Genomic DNA, 13,704 nt, shown 5'->3' with positions numbered 1-13,704 from the left:
CAGTTGATTATGTTTTTTCTTGCAGTCATTCCATTATGCTTCCCTCAGGGTAAAAAGCAGAAAATGGTCAAAAGGTAAGGTATCTGAGGTCACATTTTGAAACTAGAAAATGAGATGGCTTGTCTGATTATAAGCTGTCTGGATCTGATGTCAAAGTTCAACTTAATTCAAGTATTTTAAAATTTGATAGTAAACACCACAGTGAAATACCAAATTAAAATACATAATAAAAGTGTTTTGAGGTCTCATATTGCCAGGCTCCATGGTAAAATTTCCTCTGACAGGTAGAATGCAGGCAGAATCTTTAGATTTTGCTATTTCCTTCTGTTCTGTTCCTTTAGCTTATCCTGGCTTATTTGAGACTGTTAAAACAATAAACAAAAGAAAAATAAAGCATAATAATTAATTTCAATATATATAGCCAGTGAGCTCTTGTTATTCTAATATTGGTTCAGTCTCCTTTCTATGGAAATTTTCCTTTTATTGTAATATACATTTTTAATACTTTTAAGCCAGACCAGGACAAAACACAGTCTGCTATTCTGCCCAAAACATTAAGAACTTGGTTGTGGATTGATGCTGAATAAAGGATGGCATTGTAATGTCATCCAAATATCTTCACTGTTTCACAGCTGTGGGACAAATACAGTCCTTGTAGCAATAGAAACTTGATTTTTCCCAGAAAGATATTTTAAAGAAAACTACAGAGTTCTCTTCAGAAAAAAAAGAATACCATAACTAAGATAAAAACTGTTCTTACTGATATTTACAAGGCATGCTAAAATTTTGAGCCTTTCTATTAGAGTGTATTGAAATAACAACAATAACAAAAAGCTCCTGGTGCTGTTTTTAAGCAGGATGCTGTAAAATTAAAATATTGTCGTTCAGTTAAAGTCAGGATAGGAGAAATGTAAGCTTGTGCATTTTTATGGAAGTGGATGATCTTTCTTTTTTTATTGACCATAAATATTGACCATAAAAATTGAGTTAAAATTCCCAGGATTTAACAGACCTTCTATTGCTAAAGGTAGCAAGCAAAGAAATACAGAAGGAGAAGTGTTTACATCTGTGTGCAGGTGATGTTGTGCTCTGAGTCTGGACTGGGGGCTAAATGAATACATTTTTACTGTGGAAAGATGATGTCTATCATGAATCAGATAAAAATGCAGTGAACCCTCTAGAGATCAAATTCACCAGTACATAAAACAGGCCCTTTTTGGTTTGTATTCCTGCTGAAATCAAAATTGCAGAGCATTGTGCAGTTAATTGTTCATTCAGCCCTCCTGTCCCTGCAACTGGAGAAGATTTGGCTTGAAGGATTTGGAGCCCAATCTTCATTAAAACTCTTTAGTGTGTATATACTTTTATATTTATCTATATATCTATCTATTTAGAACAATTCTTTCACTCTTCCACTCCATGAGGTGCCTCACCCTCTTGTTGCTCTCTTAGGGAGCTCTCTGACAAGTGGGAGCAGGAGGAGGATTTCCTGCAAAGATCTGGGGCACGGGGATTGTGAAGGATGGCTGTGGAAGAAGAAGGATGCCAAAGGTTATTTCACACAGAAATGGAAAAAGTACTGGTTTATTCTGAAAGATTCATCCTTGTACTGGTATACAAACCAGAATGTAAGTAACCTCTGTGTTTGGAGAAAGCCAAAATTAAACCTTAAGCTTTATAATTCTTTCAAATAAAGCCTGGGTTTACTGCATATTTTAGGCAACTGCCAGGTCTGGGTCACTCTAGCTGAAATATATCAGTTGCAATTATTTCTTCAAGTCTCCAAAGTCCATGTCCAAGCTTTATAAAGCAGCAGATGTTCCCAGCACTCAAAGAAGTTAATATGTCAGTAGTTTTGTACTTTTCCACAGATAGTATTGATTTGGACTAACACCATCTTCCCATTCAGCTCCTTAGTTTCAGTTATGTGGGGAGATGGATGCAGTGTAACCATTCATGTTTGGTAAGCATTATGTGAAGCAGATGGGAACATCTGAATTGGGAGATCTTTTTATTTGGAAGTTATTCTTGTATAGATGTTCCTCTTGCTTTTTGCTGAATTAGTCTGGAGTTTGCAGTTTCTCATGTGTAAAATGCTGTTCTTGGCAAAATTGTATTGAAAATCATTGGGCCTATGCTTGTGCAATCTGCATATATGTAGGAAAAAATAATGGAGTGGAGAAGCCAAAAATCATTAGGCTGCTGTTCTTCCATTGGAATGCATTGAATATCAGTGCCTGATCTAAGCTGTCTGCATGCAGCCTGCTTTGAGCACTGGTATTTTAGGCCATCTTTTCCATTTTCCTCAAGAGGACAATTTTACTAGCACATTATCCAGAGTTTTAATATTTTCTTGACAGCCCAAACCAGTATTGCTTCACGCTGTGGATGATCAGTACCTGCAGGTTGTGTGTTGCATGTGCTGTTTGTCTGACATTGTCCCATGCAAGGTGGCAGTCAGTATGTGTCCCACTGATTTTCAGGCTGTTGTTTACAGCCAAGCCATAATTCACAGCACATTTGCTCATACTTTTCAGAAATCTGATGGGGATAACTATGTCTCCTTGCCTTTCCTGGATATTACTTCCAAAGAAGCAAAAAGTGATGAGAGAGACTTGGTAGTTACTACTCCTCCATCCAGTCACTGGGGAGCTCAGTGTAGTAACCTTCCCAGGTATTTTCAGGAGGACAGGCAGTCTGCACAGTTGTGACTTTAAAAGGAAGCACCCACAAAACATTTTTAAAATGTAGAGGATGTGGTACAGAGACTGCAGCTGTTGATGTCCTGAACGCAATTTAGGGGCTGTATTTGGTGCCAAAGTGTTTTCTGTAATCTTTGGCAAAGGGGAATTGGAGTGACTGCAGCTCTCTTAAGGAACTGTCAGTTTTGTCACCTCAGGAAAGTTACTGACATTGTATGATGAGGAAAATACAATTTTTAAAGTAAAAACATAAGGAGGAAATGAGTTCAGTGTTTCAACTGATTTGGATGGTTGTTTACTGTAGGGCCCAAATGACTACTCCTCATTTCTCTCTTTTTTTAGCATTATGCTCTCCTTCACCATCACTTTCTTCTCTTTTGATAGGATGAAAAAGCAGAGGGATTCATTAGTTTGCCTGAGTTCAGGATAGACAGAGCAATTGAATGCAGACGAAAACAGTAAGTAATGTGTCAACTCTGTTCATAAATTCAAGGATTGCTCTTGGAAATATGTTATAGATAGTACTGAATATTTGCAAAGTCCAAAAAGTTACACAGAAAACTTTGAAAAATGTAAATAATTCATAACGGATCCTCTTCAGCCTTGGTCTTCCTCTTTTATTATAAAAGATACAATTTACTGTAAATTCCATCAAATATCTTACAAAGAATCAGACAGCTCTTTGGTCAGATTTCCAGATAGCCCAGTTGCAAGAGTAAACAGTAAAAAATAAGGGAAAAAAAAGAAAATGAATACAGCCAAGAGAGGCTCAGTGTGGTCATCTTGATAAGAATCAAATGTGCAAGAAACAATTCCCCTAGGAAATACCATAAAAATATCAGAGTAAGGATGGTGAATACAATCCTCCATAAAGGAGAAAAGCTTCTTTGTTGTGTTATTCTCAGCTGTTAAAAATGTTCTGTTCCATATCCAAAATCATCCTTGTGTTACTGTTGATCTGCAAATTGCTACTACAAGGTTCTGCTCCCAGCAAAAAGCATCTCCCCAGCTTGATCCCAACCCCTTGGGCAGTGCTGGGCTTGGAATGCATCACTGCCAGGCAGCAGCTTTTACAGAACAATTCTAAAGCTTTCAGACCAGCACTTTGCTGGAGTCTCCTGAATTATTTGCATCTGTCTTCTGTACACTGCAGCTGGATTTTTAAAAGTTGCTGCCATGAGGAGCTACATAGAATAATATTACAGATACTCTCTTACTAAAGATTTCCTACTTATTACTAAGTATCCTGCATTCTGGTTCTGCTTTTCCAGTGACTAAACACCAGTTTGGTCCCAGGAATAGAAGACCTACAAGTATGAACACACACACACAATGAAATTACTGATGCTGTGAATTACAATAGAGAGTGCTCAGCAGAAAATTAAACCTCTTCAATTGATTGTGGGTGTCTGGGGTTACTGTCTGTCTGAGAAATAGAAGAAGGTGCAATTTATACTTCTTCTACTGTTGGTAGCTGAGGGTATCACTGTAGGAATTAAACACAAACTGAGCACTGTAAATCCCTCTGAGGATATTATAATGATATTGAACAAGAATACAGGAAAAATAATACCCTTTTGTTAGAATATAAAACACTTAACTAATTTCAGTGAATTAGCCAAGATCAAACAGGTCATTGTTCACAGCTAGAAGTACCTTTATGATGTTTTCTCTAAGCATTAGAACATATTTCCTCAGAACACTTCTTGGAGAACAATTTCTTTAGGGTATATGCACAAGAAAAAATCTGATTAACTAAAACTATGCATGCTACTGAAAACTGAGTACCTTCAGGCATTGAATCCTTTCAAGAAAAGGTAGGTCCAAGGGTAAAAACATAATGAAGATGTTAATACTATTCCCTTTGGTTGCTGAATTTCCCTTTGATTTCTTCCTTCGTGGACTATCATCTGTGTATTTCCCCATCATAAAAATGTCACCTTACATTTGCCACTGTTTCATCTGCTGCTCTGAAAACCACAGAGAAAGTAAATTCAGAGTTACACCCACTTAGGTTTCAGTGTACCTGGCACCTGTGAGCAGAGGGCCCTGCTTGGGTTGCTCTGATCCACGGCCCCCAGAAGCCCACATTTAATAGGGGGTTTTAGTAGCTGCTGGAATGTAACCTAAAATTCATTGCAAGCCTTGAAACATGAAAATATAAATCTGTCTGTGCTCTTACTTCTCTGTGATCGAGTTCATTTTAACCTTAATGCAAAGCTAGACCAGCAGTTACCTTGACAGTTAATAAGAACAAGGGAAAGAAACTTAATTCTTCATTCTTTTTAGTAGGTTGATTTGGTTTTAAGCTGCAATTGGCAGAAAAGTGTGCCTAATATTTTAGTGCATAAAGAAGTCCAGCTAAAATCACAGCATTGGTTTTCTTTTAGCTCTCTCAAAAGCAAAGCTAACACCATTTTGGGACTCAGCTTGGATTTCCCCTCAAATTTCTGCTACTATCAGAGCCATCAATGTGAAATGCTCAAACCTTATTGAGCATAAGAATTTGAAATCTTGCTGGAATAATAGGGCAGGCTTTTGAGCTGTCCTGTCAGCTGGAGAATCCTGTTCTACAGAATGACTCTCACTGATGTCCCTACTATATTTTGAATAAAATAGCCTTAAGAAAACTTTTCCAAGAATATATAGTAATTGAATGCATTATTCTGAAGGGTTTGATTTGCCTCACTAATGCACTTAATGAAGATACCCTGATTATTATACAAATGATGGCATTATCTCAGACTGGTTTAGCTCTCCAGGCTATATTCAGATGTGGAATGACCTTGTCCCTGTGAGAAGAGGTTTCTTGCAGTGACACTGAAAAACTTTCCACTGCTTTTAGGCAACATCTGCAGCTTCATGTTGAATAAGAACCATCCTGTATTAGAAATTTCAGTTAGTTAGGTTTGTGTGATGTGGCCTGACATGAATTTCATGGTATTTTCAAAGATACTGATAACCACAGTGCCCCATCCTGAAGCTGACCCACAAGACTAAAGATTAATGGAACTACATACATGGTTCATCATTAACTAATGTTTTCCTTAATTCTCAAAACTCTCCATATAGTGAAAATTTTCATTGCAAAACTAAGGTAAATTTTAGGCCTCAAATTTATGGAAGTGTGTGCCTTGCAGCTGGCACTTCAGATTCTGACTTCAGAGCCAGAATTCTATACAAAATGTCACTGGTATTGTATAAGGAGAAACAAAGTTAGGTCTTAAAGGTTGCTACAGTTTCAGTAATTTTTATTACTTCTGGAATGGAGTTGAAGGTTTTTGTAGACACCAAACCAAACTTGAGCCCCAGGAAAGGAGGCTCCCATTCTGCTGGAACCATCCAGCTACATCCATAAATTCCAGGGGGCAATTTATTGTTCCCTTTCACTTGGTACTCATTACACACATCTAGGTTGTGGCATCCAGCTTTGGGCTGTTCAAACCAATGCAAAGGTAAAAATTGTTCTTCAGCATTGCTTATATTTCTCTAGACATGTAGAATTATTTCCCTTGAGACTTTCCTGCAGTCCTTAGTGCTGGTGTATCTAAATGCTTCTCTAATAACAATCTTTGTGACAATTAAGGTAGGTGAAGATGGATTTCATTGTTGTGTTTTGCAGCCCAGAAAAGAACTGCAAAACATTTAAATCAAAAATTTCCACAGAAGTGAGATCTCCATTTCATAACAATAGAAGTTATTTTTCAGAGTATGTAAATATAGAACAGTACAATGCATTAGTGCAGCTGTCAGTGCTCACCTTTTCAGTAAATTACCAGCAAAAAGATATCAAGGAACATTCATGTAGTTATGAAGTTTGTTTGCCATGGCTTAGCAGCACACACTAACTGTGACATATTTAAAGTTTTTAAAGGGCTGACTTTGAAACCCCAAAACTGGCATTTTAATACTTTAACGTATGTAAATTTCCTGTCTAGGAAAATAATCCTATTTACAAGCAGGAACACCATCATGTGATATTCTAACAGGATTAATCAGGAGGATTAGAATCTTTAGATACACCACGTAATCCTCTCCAGTTCAAACTGATGCTTAAATCTCAGTTGGGCAGCTGGAATGATGGGTGGTGGGGATGTTCCACAGGAGTCCAGACCAACTGCAAAGTGTGCTGACATGCAGCAAAAAATCCATCCCTGATAAGAGGACACCAAGCTCACAGCCAAGCAATGCAGGAATATTTGTTTAGTAATTACTTCCTTCTTCAGAGTATTAAAATGAAGTTCTGGAAGGAACTTCTGTGAGGAGGTACTGTGGTTTTTATTTAATTGCACAGTAATTAACAATAAGCACACATCAAAAGCTACTCCACGTTTCTTCTTCACAGATGAGTATCATCTGTTCTGCTAGAGCTGAAGTTGCTGTCAGCTGGCACGAGGGGAGCAAAAAATCCACATTAAGAATTTGGAGATAAAAATTATAAGATTATTTGGAAAAAAATCATATTATAATCGGGTAAAATAAATACTTTAATCAGCATATACTTAAAACTGTATTTTATATGATGATCAAAATCTCTTGCATTAAAACCTTACCATGTAATAGATATAATTAACAAGTGGATGCCACCTAGTGGGCATCAGAAGTTTCCTCCCCAGCCGGGATTTCCCATGTGTTTGGTATTTTTATTTACAAAACACAAGTAGCAAGGGGAGATGAGGATCTGCAGTTGCCACTATCCCTGTCCAGATGCCTAAACAAGAATTAAAAGCCTCTCTGTTTTGGTTTTTTTTTTTTTTTTTTTATGGAATTAAGGCATTTTATGAAGACCCTCTGTGCAAAGGTAAACTTGTCCTTAATGTACTCCTAATGTGAAAGGAAAAGTGCCCAGAAATACAGCTCTGCTGCTGTCCCATTCTGCTGCAGGACTTTCCTTAGCAAGACCTTTTCCTGTGAGCATTGCTGTCAATAACACACACTGGAAAATCAGTGTGCCCAAGTGAAGCTTCTTCAGCTTTCATGTTTGCCTCTGAACACTGCAATAAATCAGAGCAATTATTAAAACACTCATTTGCATTTAACCTATTAACAGCAGAAATTTTACATCACAGGTTTTCCAGAATGCCATGTGTAATGATTCCTAATCTAATTCTTACATCTGGCAATTACCATATAAATGTCAGTATTTTAACATAAATGTTATGAATGATAGTGTAAGGTTTTTGTAACATTTGCCAACTAATCAAAATAATAGTATTTAATTATCTGAGTTTGTGGTTTCCTTGACAGCAATTCTCCTTTTAATCATATTCACACACACACACAAAAAGTCATAAATATGATTATTGTTCTTAGCTGCTTTCAAATAACTGCTCAGCTGATGGAGAGCTTAGGGATTGTTCCATATAAAAGTATTAGTAAAAAGCATTTTTATGTGAACTTTAATCAACCATGCTGCAAGATTTTGAGCTTGATTATTACCTCATGCCTGGAGCCTAAAGAGAGGACAATGCAGGGGGGGGCTGGATCCAGGCAGCCCAGAGTGAGACTCGGAAACACAGAATTGAGCTGCCCTGGCCCAGTGGCTGTGAAGGGATTGGGATGGGAGGAAGGAGAAGGAATATTAGGAATTCCCAGAGCACTGTCACTCCCACAGCCACCTTCTCTCAGGCTGTTTTTCCACACTTGAGGTCATTGCAGCCAGGAATGCTGAGCTACTCAAACTCTACGCCTTGCACAAGTTCAACAGTACAGACTTCTAAGTTATTCTGGGTTGGGATATGCTTTTGGAACTATTCTAGTGATGTCTAATTTTACTTGGACTTTTCAAAGAACTTCATTCTATAAATTAACCTTTGCATAAATTTAAAATCACCAGAGGGGGGAAAAAAACCAGCAATGATTTGAATCAAAAGCCATCGGGGAGAACAGACTGCAATAGAAGAAGGAGAAATACAAAAAAAATTGACCATGAACATAATGTAACAATAAATATGAGTTTTAAATCTAAATATTGGCAACTGTTATTTGCTAGGTGGCAGGTGAAGAAGGATTAGGAATTAATTAACTCAGTTTGACTGCAGAAAAAGTACAGCAAAGATGAGTAGATTAAGAAGCAAAGCACCTGGGATCTGGCTGGTTTCACAGTAACTTGACAGAATGATTCCTGGAATTAAAGGTGACTACTTAGACTTAAGACTGCTTAAGGATCTTTATTACCTACTTCCAAACAAAGCAAATCTGGTAATTATATTCCCTAGATTGTCCTGCATGCTTCTGTTAAGCTCAAATTAAACAAAGATTATAATTAGGACCAGAAAAATATTGTATGAAATTTTAGGAAACATTATTTATGTATTTAAGCTTATTCTAGAGATCTTCCAAGTCCCATGGCTAAGAAAAGAGAAATTGACTGTGGTGTGGTTGTTAATGCCATCCCCAGCTGAATGCAATTTCTGGCTGGTTATTAATCCCTGTATTCATTTTCTTCCTCATTTATTAATGTACAATAACAATATATCATATATCTTTAGAATCAAAGTTCCAGTACAGATATGAGTCAGTTACACCACATAACTTGGCAGTCCTCTATATTTCTTTCAGTAAGACACAAACCACAGATAAACCTTAAATATATGAGGAGAGGTGATGGGACAAAACCTTTATTCCTTTAGATCAATCAGTCATTGGAATATAACCAATCTGTGCTTAAATATACTCACTATAAATATACTTGGCTTTCAAATTTACCCAAGAAGCTTTTTGATGTGTAACATCAGTGGATATTTGAAAGGATTTGCAGTTCCAAACCATTCAAAAGCTTTTGAAATTTTTTACCAAGTACCAGTTAGACTGCAAATGTAGATGTAATCAGATCAGCAGGAATCTGTCTATAAAGTTACCCAGCAATGCCTACAAAACCTGCAAAATGCTGAGAAACTGTAGAGCAGGTCAGTCTTCCATCTTTGTAGCCAAACTCTTAGGAGAGAAAAGGTATCTTTGATTTTTTGTGCTTTTCTTATAGTGCCTTCAAAGCATGTCACCCCAAAATCAAGAGCTTCTACTTTGCAACAGACTGCCTTGAAGAAATGAATAGGTAAGTTATATATTATTTACCATGCTAGTCCAATAATTGAAAATAATATTTCATGGGAGTATGTGAGCTCTTTTGGCCCATTCAGTGTCTGCTGAAAAGTTGTCATGTTCCATGCCTCAATTCTACAAAAGGAATGAGGGAAATGAGTTGTGTTGGTATCATCTATGCTCATTAGAATTCTTGTTTGCTATTGTGCATGAAGTTTATCACGTTTCTAATTTTGTGTGGATCAAGGGCAAATATTAATGGACAATAAAATCTTCTGGTACATAAAAACAATGTAAAACACAGCAAAGCTCCTGCTTAAGTGTCCACCTACATAAGGTAGCTTTGGGTTAGCTCTGCTGATAAGCCATGGTAATGTGGCATCATCTAAAGCCAGAGAAAAGCAATTTGAATATTTTTTTAACAGGAATGGGATTGAACTAGAAAAATGACTTTATTTTTCTTGCCCAAATTTTAAAAAAGCACCAAAAAAACCCCACAAACAGCCCAAAACAACCCAAAAAAGTAACAAAAATCAAAAAAATCCCCCAAAACAACACCCCCCCCACACAGTAATTATTGATTTTAATAATTAATTTTATTAATTGCATCACTGTCCCAGCAAGGAACAGAAGCAAGGGAAGTGCAGCTCATGGCATTGCTGCATGGGTTTAAATGTCCTCAGAGAGGTGCTGGGAGGGCATCCAGAACTGAACAAGGGCCTGGACACCTGATCCAACATGAAAGTTGTTGGAGCAGAAGAAGGGGCTGCTGTGGGTGGGGTGTGGGAAGAGCCAACCTCCTGAGATCTCTTCTGAAATATTCTGTGCTTCTTTCTTGTGACTCAGTGATGAAGGCAGAGGTTAGGTAGAGGTGGGGAGGTACACTTGGTCCTCACAGGCAGAGCCAAATGTTCTACCTCCTCCTGTTACTTCAGGAATTTGCTTATTCTCATCTGAGGGAAAAAGCAAGGGCACATGGGACAGTGATCTCATACTCTAAAGTCTTAAACCTTTCCTGGGATAAACTGCTGAAACCTTGAGAGCTGCTTAGTTCTGTCTGTTTGCAGACTTAGACACAACTGGATGTTTGTTTTTTTTTTCCTTTGGAATACCAATGTCTAAAAATAATTATTAAATTAAACATCTATATTCTGTGGCTTACGTGGCTCCTCATCAAATCCTGTACTGATGTACAAGAGTGGCTGTACTGGAAGAGTTCAGACCAGTTCATCATCCCCTGCTGATGACTTTCAGTTCTCAGGAGTACCTTGCTCAGGCTGGATGACGTTTTTAGGAGATGAATTTGTCAAGAAAATTTTTCCAATATTAATAGTGTTCCAGTGTTCACTTACTTAATGCAGCTGAGACTTTTTTTTTTTTTTTTTTTTTTTTGGTCCAAAACTGACGTGAGGATCTTCAGCTCTTTTTAACTATGCATGGTTGCTCCCTTGACTTTAGCTACTTGGCTAGCTATGATTTGTTGGAGTGCCATGGATCACAGCTTTCTATTCTACCATAAAATGTTCTGACTTGAGGAGAACCAGGAAACCTTCACATACATTCAATAAACTGCTCTTGCAATATTCATTGATTTTTCTACACTGGGGAGCCAGCGACGTTGTCTTCCTGACAGTTTTAAAGCCTTCATGGAGAGTCACAGCTGGAAAGGTACCAGGAGGGGTTTCACATCACACTGCCATGTTAGTTTGGAATTTACAATGACCTTTTCCCTGACTTTTTGGGTCTGCTTCCCACAAGAGATGGCAAAGGCTGAACTTCCCCAGGAAATATTTTTTGCAGCATTTTTTTCCTTCAGAAATTCTGTTCCTGTATAGCAATTGTCTTTCACTCCCCAACCCAAATGAGGGATTTACTACAATCCCGGGGCATTCCCTGCAGCCTTGACATGCTCTCTGGAATTCCTGCTCACAGACACCCTAGTGTGAAATTTGAAATGAGTAAGCAAGAATCATAGATAGAAAATGCACTTAAAATACTCATTTTGCAAATCTCTGGCTTCCCAGCAAATTGCTAACCATGTAATCTGAGGAAATAGGGCAAATATTCTGCATGGTATCTCACGCTCCTGCTGTCACCATAAAATTTAACTGGATTTTCCGTGCTGACAGAAGGGTAAATCTTTCACAGTGAAAAATAAAGGAGTTCTAATAGGGGGAGGAACACAGCATCACTTTTTTTTCAGTCTGTGGAGAACATACACCCTTTTTTCAACAGTATTTACCATCAGGTTTTGTTTTAGCAGCTGCTTGTACACTTTCTTACTTCAGATTCACTAATTTTTTTTCCACTCCAGAATATTTTAATCTGCCTTTACCACTGTGTTGCTGCTGGAAGAGTTGTGTACCAATGGGTAGTAATTGATTTGTGTGGAGCAGATAGAGTTACCCTGTTGTAGCTGAATCTTTCCTGCTGTGTTGCATGGTGCAGGCAGACTTTGGTTTGCAAAATTAATGTTCATGCTGTTTTGTCAGGTCTTACATGAGCATGGTTGTGTTCTTAGAAATGAATTAATAATGAAATTGATGAGCTCATCTTTCACTTCACGGGGTATTCCAGGCTTGTTAAAGGTCTCATTTCCCAGAACTGCTTCATCTATTGCCATGCCATGCATAACCTGGTTATGGCTTTAATACTCCTAAGGAAATTAGCACTCAATTTAATATTCAGTTGTTTTACAATATCTACTTTATTTAAAACTTCCATGTGATTGAAGTATCCAGTACAGTGTATTCACAATCTCCTCATGGACTCCAAGTATTTCATTTTAAAAAGTCCCTATTTTAGGCTGAATAATTTGCTCCTGTTTTATTTGAATAGCTGGGTTAACATTGCAGTTTTAGTAACTCACATAAATCCTTTGCATTCATTCAAACAACCATAACAAGTATCTGCTACCCATTGAAACAGACTGATGATTGATTTATTTTTTTTTTTAGGGGTCACTCCCAATATTTTCTAAGTAAAGACCTGAAAGATTCTAGCACAATATTTCTTTTTAAATGAAACTGAATACTGAAGTATTCTGAACTAAATCTCTGATCAGAAGCAAATTTCAGGCTGTGTATCTTCTGTATTTTTGTGTATAGAATATAACAAAGCAAATGACTCAAAGCTTTTCCTAAAGGCTCTTGTTTATGGCTGAAGTCATTCATCTGCCTTCCTTACGTTTTGGGCATCTTATTCTCCTTGACACATCTTGGCCAATTCAGATGGCATCTTTTGCAGTTTTGATTTTCCCCCAAACTTCACTTACAAATAAGCCAGCACCTAGGGAAGGCTCTTGGCAACTAAAAATTTCAGATATATGCCCCTATTAGATATGGCCCCTGTTAAGCAGGAGTTCCTGGAGAAATGAGCAGGGGAGTAACCATGTGAGCTCTGTCTGTCCTGATTTAACAGTTCTTGAAAAAACAGAGCCAAATAAGTTATTAAAAAACTCATACTCCCCAGCCCCTTGCCTGCTGAAAAGCAAGGAGAGAATTCTGCAGAATCTGAGAAGTACTTTTCAAATAGAAGTACCTGAAGTGGAGCTTCCCAGTGGTGTTGTAAATAAACAGCAGGGTTCCCCCCTTTTTTTTTCTTTCTGTTCCAATAGACTTGTTTCAAATCCAGGAAAAAATAGTCTGTGCCTGAGGCCACTTCAGCCTTCTAATTTATTGTTCTCACATACAAGCAGCACAAGTAAAACAATTTCCTGATCAGAATTAGCTGCAGGCCCCAGGGACTGGATGAAACTATGATGGATATGGGAGTGAGTAGTGCAATAGTAGAGCCACAATGCCCTGTCTGGGAAAAATACTACTCCAGGAGGTACCAGTAACGAGTTGTAAGGATTAAAAAGCTCTCCCTTTTATTTTTAACAACCATTTCCTCCGTAATACAGGCTGAGAACCACTGCTTTATAGCATTGCACTGGAGTTTCAAGCAGTTTCCAGTGCAC

General features: G+C 37.7%; 1 protein-coding gene across 1 annotated transcript in view; it reads left to right on the top strand.

Annotated features, from left to right (window-relative positions):
- The window catches only part of LOC139802443 (connector enhancer of kinase suppressor of ras 2-like), a 158,341-nt gene that overhangs the window by 132,028 nt on the left and 12,609 nt on the right, over nt 1–13,704 (top strand). The window contains exons 17-20 of the mRNA XM_071757613.1: nt 26–74; nt 1,453–1,628; nt 3,087–3,160; nt 9,685–9,756. Of these exons, the coding sequence (XP_071613714.1) occupies nt 26–74; nt 1,453–1,628; nt 3,087–3,160; nt 9,685–9,756 (371 nt within the window). The remainder of the gene's footprint in view (nt 1–25; nt 75–1,452; nt 1,629–3,086; nt 3,161–9,684; nt 9,757–13,704) is intronic.

The sequence above is a fragment of the Heliangelus exortis genome, chromosome 14 (genome assembly GCF_036169615.1).
Source record: "Heliangelus exortis chromosome 14, bHelExo1.hap1, whole genome shotgun sequence".
NCBI lineage: Eukaryota > Metazoa > Chordata > Aves > Apodiformes > Trochilidae > Heliangelus > Heliangelus exortis.
The sequence above is the reverse complement of the archived record's forward strand: the minus strand, read 5'-3'. Positions and strand labels throughout refer to the sequence as shown.